Source organism: Neltuma alba, unplaced genomic scaffold, assembly GCF_004799145.2.
Source record: "Neltuma alba isolate B1F8T4 unplaced genomic scaffold, ASM479914v2 tig00005722_pilon, whole genome shotgun sequence".
Taxonomy (NCBI): Eukaryota; Viridiplantae; Streptophyta; class Magnoliopsida; order Fabales; family Fabaceae; genus Neltuma; species Neltuma alba.
The window spans coordinates 67,178-81,768 of record NW_021634207.1 but is presented as its reverse complement, the minus strand read 5'-3'; the positions used below and the strand labels follow the sequence as shown (position 1 = coordinate 81,768).

General features: G+C 38.3%; 3 protein-coding genes across 8 annotated transcripts; all 3 read right to left on the bottom strand.

Annotated features, from left to right (window-relative positions):
- Positions 1-721: 721 nt before the first annotated feature.
- LOC114748455 (uncharacterized) lies at positions 722-3,816 on the bottom strand. 2 transcript variants are annotated; one of them, XM_028936854.1, is made up of 9 exons: positions 3,221-3,816; positions 3,006-3,122; positions 2,627-2,915; positions 1,888-2,278; positions 1,709-1,808; positions 1,542-1,601; positions 1,338-1,421; positions 1,132-1,254; positions 722-1,060 (listed from the first exon to the last, which is right to left on the bottom strand). In XM_028936854.1, the coding sequence occupies exons 1-9, from the start codon at positions 3,287-3,289 to the stop codon at positions 764-766; spliced, it is 1,530 nt and encodes a 509-aa protein (XP_028792687.1). In that variant the 5' UTR covers positions 3,290-3,816; the 3' UTR covers positions 722-763. The 2 variants fall into 2 exon arrangements, with proteins under 2 accessions (XP_028792687.1, XP_028792688.1); XM_028936855.1 differs by having other exon boundaries at positions 1,132-1,239.
- Positions 3,817-3,931: 115 nt separating this feature from the next.
- Positions 3,932-8,024, bottom strand: LOC114748456 (probable dual-specificity RNA methyltransferase RlmN). 3 transcript variants are annotated; one of them, XM_028936856.1, is made up of 10 exons: positions 7,710-8,024; positions 7,541-7,616; positions 7,353-7,450; positions 6,760-6,861; positions 6,555-6,641; positions 6,192-6,308; positions 5,653-5,756; positions 4,918-5,057; positions 4,678-4,814; positions 3,932-4,570 (listed from the first exon to the last, which is right to left on the bottom strand). In XM_028936856.1, exons 1-10 carry the CDS (start codon positions 7,953-7,955, stop codon positions 4,424-4,426), a joined length of 1,254 nt encoding a protein of 417 aa, XP_028792689.1. In that variant the 5' UTR covers positions 7,956-8,024; the 3' UTR covers positions 3,932-4,423. The 3 variants fall into 3 exon arrangements, with proteins under 3 accessions (XP_028792689.1, XP_028792691.1, XP_028792690.1); XM_028936858.1 differs by having other exon boundaries at positions 7,734-8,024; XM_028936857.1 differs by having other exon boundaries at positions 3,963-4,564.
- Positions 8,025-10,148: 2,124 nt separating this feature from the next.
- Positions 10,149-14,375, bottom strand: LOC114748457 (receptor-like cytoplasmic kinase 176). Of its 3 annotated transcripts, XM_028936860.1 has the most exons (7): positions 13,425-14,375; positions 12,607-12,941; positions 12,297-12,432; positions 12,068-12,210; positions 11,871-11,994; positions 11,721-11,779; positions 10,520-10,685 (listed from the first exon to the last, which is right to left on the bottom strand). In XM_028936860.1, the coding sequence occupies exons 1-7, from the start codon at positions 13,474-13,476 to the stop codon at positions 10,665-10,667; spliced, it is 870 nt and encodes a 289-aa protein (XP_028792693.1). In that variant the 5' UTR covers positions 13,477-14,375; the 3' UTR covers positions 10,520-10,664. The 3 variants fall into 3 exon arrangements, with proteins under 3 accessions (XP_028792692.1, XP_028792694.1, XP_028792693.1); XM_028936859.1 differs by lacking the exon at positions 11,721-11,779 and having other exon boundaries at positions 10,149-10,716; positions 13,425-14,371; XM_028936861.1 differs by lacking the exon at positions 11,721-11,779 and having other exon boundaries at positions 10,463-10,685; positions 13,425-14,374.
- Between the last annotated feature and the right edge of the window lie 216 nt (positions 14,376-14,591).

Below are 14,591 nucleotides of genomic sequence, written 5' to 3'. Positions count from 1 at the left end.
CTTTTTGACGATTAAAAGATGAAGAACCCCGACGGGATGAAAGAATTTTGTTTTTCATTGCGATATGCAGTTTTCATTCAAACATCGCCCTTAAGAAACAGATGAAAAGGAAAATTGGTTCATTATTAGAAGCACGAAGTAACTTGCACAAAAAGAATATGCCAACTAATCATCGAATTAAGTTGCACTGGTGCAGGGCATCAAGGCTTTAAAAATAAACAAGAGAATCTTAGAATGCTAAAAATCTTGTTTGAAAAAAAACTCATCGTTATCAGGAAACTAGACAAGAACAAAATGATTAGGCACGAATCACAGTCAAAAGTTGCGAACTTCGATTTAAATGTGGCAGAAATGGTAAGAAGGGACGGGAAGCATACAATATGTAGGGAGAAACGGTTAAAATGGAGGGGAAAGAAGAAATGGGGCGGAAGTGGCGAAGGCTGTGTTCCGCTGGGGCTTCTTCTTTGGCTAACGAGGGCGCCAGCAGTCTTGCCAATGCTTGGAAGAAGGACGAAGGGGACACGCAAGAAGCGTGACAGGAACCGTCCCAAGTACCGAACTAGAAACAGGCGCGCGCAATGTCAATATCGTGATTGATCTTTTTTTTTTTTTTTTTTAAAAACACGGTTAACAAATGTATACAAATTTTGTTAATTCATTTTCTTTTTTTTAAACCTTATCATAAATTATTTTTCAAATCATTTATAATAGAAAAAAAGCATCCAAGACAAAAGATGTAGGCACATGGATTGGAGCATTATATTCAAATAGCATAAGGAGAGGGAGGCAGGAGGTAGCGAAAATGAGAACGATAAGGTTGGATTTGGATAGGGAAGCAGGGAGTGGATTTGAGAGAGGAAGAGAGAAGAGGAAGGTGGCAGTATATCCACTCCACCAACGACTCCATGTCGTCCGCAAAGTCAAGCATCTGCCTCTCCAACAGCTCCGGCACTATCATCTTCCTCTTGCTTCTCATCCTCAGCCCCACCGCTGCTTCCAGGTACTCCGCCTTCGCTCTCTCCAGTTCCTGCCCTACTTCCTCCCCGCTGTACACCCGTAACTGCATTCACATGTCATTCATTCATTCATTTCTCAGACCAACCAACCAGTTATCATAATATCTATACTCACCGCTGGCGACGACCATGTCCCTCTGCACAGTCCAAACGTCACGTTCGCTTCTGGGTACCCCAACCCATACGCATCCCGCACCACCATCGCCTTCTCATCCGCGCCTCTCTGCTCATCACCTCCCTTTGTCAATAGATATATAAAGCATACGGTTTGAGTATGTTCACATACAGGTGGCATGCATGCATGCATACGTACGTACGTACTTGTTTTGATTCTCCTGGATGTCGCAGAATCAAGTGTTCAATGGCCAGAGCATTCAGTACCATTCCGCCCACATTGATTTCCGCCTGCCCCCACACCCCATTTTCTCAGTGATTTCCATTTATCCCCGTATACAACTCACCCTCCCCACCCAAAAAAAAAAAAAAAAAAAACCCAAAATCCACTTTTCTCCTCGCCTGCCTTACCTTAGTCATTACCTCTGACACTTCATCCTCGGTAGAAGGCATCCCCTGCTCTAAAAATGCCTGAGAATTCGCCAAAACACAAGGCCATGAACTAGCGTTATTACAAACTTCATCTTTTGTGTGTGCGTCGCGTTGTGTAAATAAAGGCTTCAATTGCCTTACTGTACATTCATTATGCAGGCGTTGTAGATGTTGATCCAGAATGCCAATTTCTGGTTGTTGGTCAAGAAATTCAAATCCACCTCGCACAGCTTATTTATCAGCACCCTGATAATTATTATTATTTTTAAAATGGAACATTCTAAGGTTGTTCGTGAGCAAAGACTAACTCAAAACATAAAGGAACCTCAATTTTCCAAACGCGGGCAGGCACTGCGAAAAGCGGTCAATGTGCAATGAGCTGCTAGTGATGTGAATGAACTCCTTGTATGGCCCCACATCTCTTGCTAGGCAATCTGAATCTGATGATATACCGTAAGGATCTGTACTTAACACGTATGGATCTGAAAGGAATGAAGGCGTCTTGCAAGCGAAGCCAGTAGATTTCATGCACGACAGCGTAAGTTTTGGAGCACCAGCGTCTGGTTCTTTTCTGTCCCACGATGTATCGTTCAGTTCAAGAAATATTCCGATCAGACATTTAAGCAGTTCCTCTGACAGTGCGTTTGCTTTCTGAATGCCCATTATTGCTATTTGTGTTTGGCATTGTCTTGGGACTTCTCCCTGAGCTGTACATTCTATCCAAAAGGAAAAAGACAAAAAGAATGATATATTTTGAGATTCTACTTTGAATCTCAAAATAGAAGGATTAATTCATCGAACCCACTAATTAAAGAGTAACTCTTCATAGAATTACCCCCACCAAAACCACGTGCGGTGAGAAAACGAAGCAGGAGGAAAAAGAGTTCTATCTTAATTGCGCATAGGGGCATCAATAAATAGGATTTTTTTCGATTAAGCGAAATGATAGAAGTAGTTAAAAAAAGGGGGGTAGGATTTTTTTCGATTAAGCCAAAATGGTAGAAGTAGTTAAAAAAAAAGGGGCGAAAAACTTGTTTAATGAACAGAACGTGTTTGAGGCTTACCGTTTGACCTTCTGGATGTGGTGAACAGGGTATGGATATCTAATGCGGAACCCGGAGAGACTCTTCTATCTCTCGTTATTCTCCTTTTCGTGAATACCTGAAAGTTGTGCGATCTGTACCTCTGCCCGTTAACCATTGAGCCATATCCCGACGATCTTCTAAGATGATGTTCCCATTCTCTGCTTTGATCTCCCTCCGTGGACAGTTGAAGTTTCAGCTCCTTCACCCTTCTTTCGAGCAAAAGGATCTCCTCCTCCACAGTTGCCAGTTCTTGGAGGAGCACCCGGACCTACAACATCCAATGTCAACTACGACCAACAATTCTAGCATTTGAAGGGGGTAAAAAGATGTGCTTTTTGGGAAAGATTTCGCTTTATACACGAGGAGGAAACGATGAGATCAGATATGGGAGGGACAAAGGAGGACAATCAATTGCGCAGCGTAAGACCCTATTAATTGTTTCTTCGGCCTTCAACTGTGCTTCCAAATGGATAACCTGTAAAATTGTAACGAGTGAATTGAAAACAACAGTATTAGAAGGTATTAGCTCGGCAATATAGCTGTGTGTGTATTTGCGTACAAGAGATTGGTTACCTCATTCTTAAGGTCCTGCTTTTTCTGCTGCACCATGCTTTTCTTTATAAGATGGTCTTGGAATTTCATTGGGAGCCGCAGAGTAAAGAAGCCTGGGGCATGGAAATTATGGATATGAAGGGAAGTTACATGTCTTTAAATAAATGGAAGGGCGGTGAGCGCCATTAGGGTGGACTAGGACTGCTTGGAATGGCATGGGTGTTGCATATCACGTGAACTCCTCCCTCTTTGGCACAAAGTCAGTCATCAGTTTTAAGGATGCCGGTGGTGTGGTGTGACGCCTGTGAAGACCCATTGGATGAGCGGCGGACATTCATGTCTTCCCACCAAGGATATCCATGGCATTTCAAAAAAAAACCATATCATGTCTTCCCACCAAGGAAGTCATAGCACGGGGGACATCCATGCTTCCGTTTGGCCTGTACATTTTTAGGTGCCACTATATATATTAAAAAAAAAATAAACCGACCTTTTTTGATTTGATAAATAAACATCTGTACCAGAAAAATTAATAAAGCTTTCAAAACATTTTATCATCTTTTGCAGGTGTATATCAACACAAACAGAGTTTTATTGCTCAATATTTTATTATCTTTTGCCGGTCTATATTAAGGAAGATAGAGTTTTCATGCCCAATTTGCATACCACCTTTTTGGCCACTTGAGGATAATTAAATTTGTAGCTGCAGAAAAATTTAACCGACTTTGATCATTTGATGCCGTCATGAACCGAAGGCAGAATGAAAAATATAACAGTGCAGATGAATTCTACACGCAAGGCCAATTGTTGCAACATATAACAATGACACGTGGTTATCTTATTCATCTGGCTCCCTCACAAATTCTATTTAAGATTTTACTCATTCTCATAACCTCTCAAGCAAAGAATGGGATGAGCTCATGACTCCTCACTCCCCACTAAGCTGTCGCTGCAGGCCGGCCAGAATTTCCAAATGGTTACGTCAGCTATATGGTGCCTAAAGGACCCGACATTTGAATTACAAGCTTCAAGAATCTCTGTCGTCAACAAACCATATGCCTGTCCTTTCACATTCCTTATCATCTCACAATTGGTAATAGCCATCATGCTAATCCGTTTCTCATTCCTTGTTCAGCCGGCATCTCCCACCTCGCTCATCTGGTTAACGGGAACTTGACATTGTATGGGAGAAAGATCATACCATAACCTCCTAAGCTAACGGCTTCATGCCAGATCCTCATCAGCGCCCAAAGGATTTTTCTGGAAATTGTTCCGTAGCTGACCACAAGCCGCATTTGCATCCAGTCCTCTTGTTTGCCGTACGCTGACAGCTATATTTCGGGACTCCAGAGCAGAAACAAATGCCTGCACCTGTAGGAAAAAGCGTTAAGAGCTGTTCGGAATCAATCTGAAATTATGAAATAACTCGTGACCAAGTAAATTAAGGCTTCAATTGAAGAAAATAAAACTTAACATACCGCCTTCTTATAAGGACGGTGATACTCTGATCCTTCTATTGGATTGAAAGGTATTAAGTTCACGTGATAGCCATGGCCCCATCCATGGAGTAGTTGAGCAAGTTCCACAGCATGGTCTACTGAATCATTGACTCCAGCTGCTCAAACATAATGCCAAGAATGTGCCATTGACATGGACATGAATCTCATTAACCATTTACCAAAAGAAAGTAAAAAGTGCGTTTGCGCAACTTTTTGTACCTAAAAGAGCATATTCGAAAGAAATTCGCCTGCTGGTTTCAAGGAAGTATTCCTTGCAGTCTCTCATAAGGGCATCCAATGGATAGGATTTCGCACTAGGAACAATTGACTCCCTAAGTTTCTGGTTAGGAGCATGAAGGCTGATGTACGATTAAAAACTTGCACATCAGAAAGACAATTATATAAACGGCGTCATTTGAAAGAATTCACTGACTTCTGAACAACTCTGACAGTAGACAACAGCCATAATTTTTATGAGGGGGAGCAAGAGTTCAAGAAAAAGTCACACCAGCATACATCTGAGCAATCCGCCAATAAAGGGGGCAAAAGGATAAAATTTGACTGGGTCTTCAGAAATTAGACAATAGCCAGGGTTCAATTCCATGAAAATCTTGATCCAAAGCAACAATCATACATATTGGCTCATGAAAGTACAAATTTCGCACTAAAAACTCTCCAATTCCTGATTAAAGTTATTTCTCTATATGGAAAAATAGAAGAAATTAATTTTTGTAAAGTCATGGTGAACCTGATTAAACTTTGTAATTCAATCATATGAAAAGATCTTTCAACATAAAGCAGATTAAAAAAGGGTGCCAGCTAAAATGGCAGCAGCCCTAAGGTCTAATTCCTCATGAAATGCCTTCAGACATATGGCTTGACGTGGAGCCTCAAAATCGGCCACATAAATTATAAATCAAAATTTCATTTTCTTTAAAGGTAATAAGGTAATACCTCACTGCTAATGTAGACTGAAGTTTGTGAGAAGCCAGCTTCTTTATCGTATTTGGAACTCCCACGGTGGAGATGGTAATCATTCTCTGCCCAATTTGCACATCCTAAAATACACACACAGCCAATGCAAAATGTCGCCTTTAAAACCTGTGATCTACTCTCTGGTTTCCATGACAATAAAACGAAATATTGAAAAGAAAACTAAGCTTGAACAAACACAACAGCTGTTTCTGATGAAATGATTTCCTGAAATTTGGAAGGGGGTGGTATACGCATGTTCATTGCAAGAAATCTCATCACATCCATTTAAATCTACTGAAGAAACAAAAGCATCAATAACCGCTACCAAATTCTGTTTGCATTATTAACCAACAAAACTGGAAAACTGCAGATGAGTGACCCATCTGAAACACTTAATATAGAGGGGAGGGACAAGTGCCTAATTATTGAAGAGAACACATAACATGTTGACAAATCACCATGCCATGCTTCGAAAGGATATTAGAAAGTAATTCCACACATCACTGTAGCTAATTCACCTTATTCAAGCAGTGGTGAGCTTCCAGTACCCTCTTCATATTTAACATTGGCTCACCCATTCCCATAAAAACTACATTTGTCACTCTGCGCTTGAAAACCTCTTCAATGGCCAAAACCTGCGCATAAAAGATGTATTCTATTAATGCGATGACTTCTGGGTGGAAAATAATCCCATGTTCCCAACAACAGTAAGAATGATCACCATCATTTTTATCTTCCCTTTATTCTTTTTTGCCTCTTTGCATTTGTTCAAAAAGGATCAAATAATCTCAGTTACTTTGGGCAATCTAATTTACAAACCATTGCAAACAATCTAAAATCAAATGGCATTATGATTTAGCTAGTATGAGACAAGCTACAACCTGCTCAACAATTTCATGCCTCTGAAGATTCCTTGAAAAACCCCCCTTTCCGGTGGCACAAAATGTACATCGTAATGGACAACCAACCTGCAACACCGAATGTATCAAAATAATGAGAAACAACACCATTAATATCACAAAAACCAAGAAAACGAGTTCTCAAATTGACCATACAACTATTCTAGCAAGCATTAAAATGAAATACCTGTGATGAGACACACGCAGTTAGGCGAACTGAACCTTTATCACCTTCAACGGGAATACCAACAGTTTCAATCAATCTGTTGTCATGCAACTTCAATAATAACTGCAAAATCAGTTTCCAGAGGAAATGTAAGAAATCAACAAAATCCATGATCATATCCCTTAAAGAGGGATAACCAAGAAAAGTAACGGAGTAGATAACATCCTTTTAACGAATGCTGACTTTACAAACAAAAGAACAAACTGCAAACAATTGACAAAACAAGTCAGAATTTGTTTTCAGAGTTCTTGAAATTTAAGAGTCGCATAATCAACAACGAAAGTATGAAGAGCTTAAAGCAGGCCAATAGAAAGAGAGAGTTGATTTCATTGAATGAAGTGTAACGTATTTATACAATGATAGATGTAATGTATTTATACAGTGATAGATAGATGCGCCTCGTAACTTAACTCTGTACAAGTATTTAAACAAAAGAATATAAAATTATTTTTTAATTCAATTTTCTTTTCTGTTTCTTTTCACTGGATGTAATATACAAGATCAGAGTTTCTCTGTTTGCAGCGAGAGGGAAAAATCTTTGATTATAGGTTCACCTTAACAGTGCCATCAGCCGCGGTGACAGAGCGGAAAACAAGAGACCGGCCTACGCTCCATCCAGCTTCTTGAAGATCATCCCGAAAGGTCCGAGGCACTGAAAATAATATTAGGAGCAGGGCTCAAGGTCGAAACCCAACAGACAGAACAAAACTGCAAAAAAGAAGGGAAATTGGGGAACACCCACACTGATATAAATTCTGAATCTCTCTGACCTTTCTCTGGTATATAAGATGATGGAGTTGCTTCCCTCTATAGCTTTGCTAAGGGAAATAACAACAAAGGAAGACAAAACCGAAGAAAATCAGACAGGTTTCACTGTGTTACATTAGAGCACGTAAACACCAATCAAATACCTTCTTAAGAGAGAATTTTAATACCTGGCCCAATTCAAGAGCCAACTGTTGCAAGTCTTTCTCGGACAAGCCAAGAAGAACCTGAGACTGGGAGTCGCGGGTTGTCGAAGGGACAGAAAGGTCGCAAGGGGAAGTGGTAGCAGCGGCCATGGTGCAACAACGGAGGCTAGTCCGATGTGAAGGGCGCACTAAGCGCGCGATGGGCATGGAAAATTGTTGAATTAGCGCCATTGAAGAGGCAATCATTGCCCTTTCCTTTAGTTTCTGGGAACGGATAATCCACAGAACAGACAATCCTCCCACCCTACCTCAAACCCTTGTTATCGCACAGTATTCACTATTCACAAAACCCTGAGAGTGGCTGATACGAGTAGGGGTGAGTATTCGGTTTTTCGGTTCGGTTATCGGTAATAATCGAACTAACCGAATAACCGAATATAGTAAAATTTAAAAACCGAACCGAAACCGAATAACCAAACTAACCGAAACCGAATTAACCGAAAATTTCGGTTCGGTTAACCGATTAACCGAAATATATAAATATGAAAAATGATTTTAAATTAATAATAATAATAAAACACAATTACAACTATTAATTAATAAATATTTCATGATTCAATATGATTTATTATAATAATATTTATTATAACCATATTTATTGAATATAAATATATTTAAAAAGTTCATATATACCCACATATATATTTATTATGATAATATTTATTAAATATAACTATATGATATATTTATTTCGGTTATTCGGTTATAACCGAAATTTTTTTCTACTAACCGAACCGAACACCGAAACCGAATTGTTTAAAAAATAAAAACCGAATATATAACCGAAAACCGAAATTGAATTCGGTTCAGTTCAGTTTTCGGTTACGGTTCGGTTTTGCTCACCCCTAGATACGAGGAAAACAGAGAAAGGGAAAAAAAATTTGAATGACCTCAATTTAAAAAATTAAAAAAAAGAAAATTTTAATAAAAAAGGATGTAAAATAAAAAATTAAAATTGATTAAATTTTTTTAAATTTTTTTAAATCAAGCTCATTGCACTTTTTTCTTCCTTTCCTTTCATTTTCCTCCTGCCTAATTAAAATGAAGTGTGCTATACATATTTATTAGTGAAACGTGACAAAATGAGTAATAAAGATATTTTTAACTGTTTCTGGCAAAAAAGATATTGTTTATTGTTATCAATAATAGCAAAGTTCATTTCCATTATTAATGCAATTAATAGATTAATAACGTTGACTTTAGTTATTATCAGTTATAATAAATAAGAATTTTTTAGTTTAACAGTAGCTTCCATCTAATTGTCCAATTATTTTTTCCCTGAGTTAAACTTTTTGGAATTACTAAAGAAATACATTTTATTAAGTAATAAATGTTAATTTTTTATTGACAAATAGGGGTTATATCTAACGCAAGGGGTTAATCCCTTACAATATGGGAAATCAAAATTTAAATTCCTGTTAAGAGAAGTGTTCATATTTATTGGCCAACTCTAATAAAATTGCACTTGTGCCAAAAAAACTATTTTTTATTTGATTTTGGAGTAATATATATAGGTTTTTTTAATTAAATTTGCAGTCTTCCATCAAAATAACAATATAAGGCTAAAAAAAAAAACCCCCTTAATCAAATCCAAAAGCATATATAATATTTTTTTTTAATATTTACATTTTCATATTTTTAATTATACTACCTCTAATCCTAAATATAAGAGTTACAGTAAATTACACTACAAACTACAAACTAATTCTTATTTATAAAAACGGACATACCATACATATGTATATATTTGCTAGTTGCATGTCATGTGCAGCTGAATTAGCCATCACCGAAAAAAAAAAAAAGAATTAGCCATTTAATATTATATCACGTACATGAATCAAATTTGCTAACCCAATATTACCTAAACAAGCTAAATGATCATTTGTTTTTGGACCGATGGGTTATTGGTGGAGAACATAATGATCAGTAAATATATTTGAACAATAGAAATTGGAAATAGATCATATTTTCCTTTCATGACTTGTAAATAATTTTATATTTTTGATGGTTTCTACCAAGTAAACATATTTTTCATGTATGCCTAATAATTGAAGTAACATTACATATAAAAATGAAGGAGCAAGTCCGGTTCTGTTATTGTTCATTCTGTAACTTTATTTTATTTATAATTTACATTATATGATATTAATACAACAGTATTGATTATACCCTGTCGCTGTATGCTACATTTTCACATCATGTGACTTGGAGAGAGTTTGAGAACCTTTAAGACCGCTTAAAAAAAAAAATGTTTTCATGTTCCTCACAAACACACCGCACGTGACCTGGCCAGATTTTTTCATCCTTAGCCGAGGCCCTGGTTTTATCTCCGTCCCCTCCTTTTCCCAAAAGCATACTCAGCCAATGCTACACAGACCATAATGAAAGGCATTGCTTATTTCTTTCCTCATTTACAAAATCATTAACTGTACACCAATCACCTTTCTTCATGCATGCTTTAGTCAATATTCAAAACAATGAAAAGGGAAACCAGTAATATTTCCGTCTAATTACATAAAGTAGAGGCCGATCACGTTGGCGTAGAAGTCCCTTCTCCGTTCGAAGATCCACTGATGCTTCTTCTATGCTGCTTAGGACCATTGCTGATTTTGAGAGCTCCCTCCCACAGTAGCCATGTCACTCGAATCCTGAAAAAGTTCCAATGCCCTGACCACCTCCTCCATGTTTGGTCGCATTTTGGGTTCTACGGACAAGCATTTAAGCGCTAGGCTAGCCACTTTCATTGCTTCCTGCTGTGAGTACTGACCCTCGATACGAGCATCCATAACCTGGAAAATTCGCCGTTTGCTGGTCAGGTGAGGCTTTGCCCATTCAACTAAATTGTGCTCCCCAGATGGCCGGTTATTATCCAGTGCACGTTTGCCAGATATGATTTCAAGGAGAACAACCCCAAAACTGTACACATCACTCCTTTTAGTCAAGTGGCCTCCACACAAAATTTTTTTAAAAAACAAAAAAGGAAAGGTCAGGAATGAAATTGTGGTAAATCTTTGATACCATGGCAGTACAATGATGCCGTAGAAGAAAAATGAACTAAGAGTTGTAAGACAAATGAGAAGCAACAAAATAGCACTCGCAAGTTTATTCTTAAAATAGCAAAAATGTACCTTTACCCTATGTTTGGCATGAAAAAATTAGAGGAAAGGGAAGTAAAAATTTCAATGAGCTCGATTTAAAAAATTAAAAAATTGGGGTTTTAAAATTTTAATAAAGAGAATATCTAAGATAAAAGAATAACAAAAATTGAAAGCTTTTAACCCCATTTCTTTAATTTTTTTTAAATTGAGCTCATCAAACTTTTTCCCTTCCCTTTCATTTCCCTCGTATCAAACAAACCATTAGTCTTTTAAACTTTACACAAGATTTTATTTTGATCCCTCAATTTTATAGTCTTTCCAATTATCTAACCTTAATGGTTTATTTGGCATGAGGGAGATAGAGGGGAGAAGAGAAAAAAAATTAATAAGTTTGATATAAAAAAATTGAAGAAATGGGATTAAAAGCTTTTAAGTAATTTTTCTTACTCTTTTATCTTAGATTTTCTCTTTATTAAGATTTTATAATCCCACTTATCCATTTTTTTTAAATTGACTTTCCTTCCCTTTCCCTCAATTTCCCTCGTGCCATAGGGTAACACGGTTAAAAAAGGATGTTGATATTGAAATTTTAAGTATTGACAAAACACACTTAAATATTGATATATTAAATTTAATTTTCCAAAAATAATAATGACTAAAAAATTTATCATTTGAAAATAAGAGTATTAGAATTACCAAACTAAAAAAAAATACTTTATAAAATTAAGAGATCAAACTAAAATTTTATACAAAGTTAAAGAACCAAAAATATGTTTTTACCCTCCTAAAACCTAGCAACAACACTAGGCATTATGCGCAAGAAAAAAAATCATTCACTGCAAGTGACACACACCCTCATGTATTGGTGATGATGAAAATGCAGAGTAAATTGAGGGTGCCACTGGTGAATTTCTGTTAAATGAGTGATGCTACCGTTTGAGACAAAACTACGTGCATGCAATACGTAAAGTAGCTAATAGCTACCCTGCAAGTATAAAGATACCTGTGGCCAAATACTCAGGTGCAGCATAGCCATAGGTTCCCATTACTCTTGTAGAGACATGGCTCTCGTCACCTGCTGGTCCATCCTTTGCCAACCCAAAATCAGAGAGCTTCGCGTTGTAGTTCTGACATCAACGAGAAGGAATATTAGAAACACGGCTAATTTCTAAACTGGTGTGACCACTGTGACTCACATACCGAATTGATCAAGATGTTAGAAGTTTTGAAGTCTCGATATATCACTTTTACTGGGTCACTGTGAAGAAATGCCAGACCCTTGGCAGCATCAAGAGCAACCTTCATACGGATGCTCCAAGAAAGTGGTTGAAAGTAAGAAGCCCCTGCTCCAGCGACAGCAGTTAGTAAGTCCAGTATCAGGCATTAATAATGTCAATGGCAGTGTTTTGGAGAGGAATTGATAACTCACTCCTAAACAAGTGATTATCCAAACTGCCCTTGGCCAAAAATTCGTACACCAAAATCCGGTGGTCATCCTCTAAGCAGTAACCAATCAGTTTCACTAGATTAGGATGATGTAGCTGCCCCAGGTAGTTTATTTCTGTCTACGGCATAAGACTGATTAGGCATATTATACACAAGTAAGCTGTTTTCTACAGAAGTTACTGAAGTTAAATCACCAAAAAAAAAAAATCCTCCAATTAATCCGGCAACTGCATTCCACATTTATCTGCAAAAAGGTTCTTCAATGTAAATAATTCATGCTAAGTGACGCTCACCAGCCATTCAGCGTGTCCCTGAAGGCCTTCTTGGCTAAGCCTCTTCACAGCAATCACAAGCCCAGTCCCTGGTTTAATCGGTGCAAGTGTATGCTCATCTATCCAACCCTTAAATACGCAGCCAAATCCACCTTCACCCACCACACTATCCGGACGAAAGTTCCTTGTAGCGGTTCTTAGCTCATTAAAGCTGAAGTTCTTCATGTTGGAGGACTTCAAGATCACACCCTCGGACCGGGGAGTGGGAGGCACAGAGGGAGCGGGGGTCTTGTCACTCAAACCACTCAGACCACCCAAACCATCCTCTTTCATGTTACCATCATGTGAAATCAAACCTGCCCATATCAAAACAAGATTGGATCCACTTATCAGATCATATATAAGCAGCACGATTATAAACTTGGATTCGAATTATAAGAAAGGTCTCGGGTCAGGTTGCAAAGGGAGAAGGAAGTCTCCAACAATTTAACAGCCGAACACATTTAACTGACAGTTACAGGGTTAGCCATATTGTAAATTCGAGAATTAGCTGAATCCTATATTTTATTTTCCTCAACATTCCATGGGCACAGGTCTTCACTAGATTCTCATGCTTGATTGATTCTTAAAATCAAATCTAATCATGCTGATCAGAGGAACACTCGAGGAAGATAGTCATACAAAAAGCCTGGATCTTTGAAGCACCCAAAACAAAAATTATTCTAGATGCGATACAAAAAGCTATCACAGTCCAAATTCGAGCAAAAATCGCTCAGAAAGCACTCAGCAGGCAGAACAAGTAATTAACGATGAGAAGAAGGGAAGCAAAGAAATGTTACCATTGCGAGGAGGGCTCTCAGCTTTGATCCTCGCACTAAAGCAGCAACCCATGGTGACAGAGCAGAGAGCTCAGAATTGGTAGAGTCTGGAGTGAAGCTAGAAGGTATGAAAGAGGAGGTGAAGGGAGCACCGGGGGGGTGGGGGGGAACAGGTGGAGGCATGAACGGAAAACACAATTGAGGAAAGGAAGACAAGTTGAAGTTTTCAATTAGAAAGAATAGAAGAACAGGTCGCCAAAGCCCGTGAAAAGGGGAAAGGCACATATACAGGTGTGAAATCAAAACTTCTCCACATGAAACGTAAGCTGTCAACCGCGGACTTAACCGCCCAAAATCAATGCCAGAGAACAGGCTCCCCGGGATTCTGGTGTGAAAAGGGGTTAGACCATTGAGAAGGACAAAACAACAGGATGAGAGTCAGCGTTGACCCGGCCGCATCAGTGTTATGTCTATCATCAAGTGGAGCAAAAGGTCTCAGAAAGTGCCATCCCTCCTTCCTTGCTTTAAAGCTTATCCTTCTGTTTTCTTGGGTCACTATGGAAGACGACAATTGTGCATGCCCGGACCTACTCTGAATCGGTGAGAATTCTCATTCACTGCACCACCAATTCAAAAGATAAAACAGCGTCCTTCTGGTTGACAACTGACTGCCTCCACTGCGCCAGAGATATGACCGACGGACCTTTGGAGGTCGAAGAAGAAAGAATGCTGAGGATCGAGACCAGCGAGATTATGTTGCAAGATTCTGGTAATCGACGCCAGCAGACTTCATCAGAAAATGGGCTGTGAAATCCAGAAATGGTTTGCGAGGTTGATGTTCGACGGATCGGATTATGCCCTGCCCACCCATCACCATAAACAGCAGGGTTTTGGGGATGAGGATATTGTACATTGATAGAACATATCGTACTTTTTTTTTTTTAGACCGATGAACATATTCTACATCAACTTAGATTTTCTTAGAAAGTTCTTGTCCCGAAATTAATCTCAGTAGCAAATGACCAACATTGAATGGTAAAACTAAAAGAGTAACAATAGACTCTTAAATATTCACAACAATGATGGGAGGCACGAAAAATGCATAAAGAAGAAAATGTCATTGTCTGATACGCTGATGTGCATTCGAATATCAATGTATCACTTCTCTTAATAACCTGTCTCTTTCAG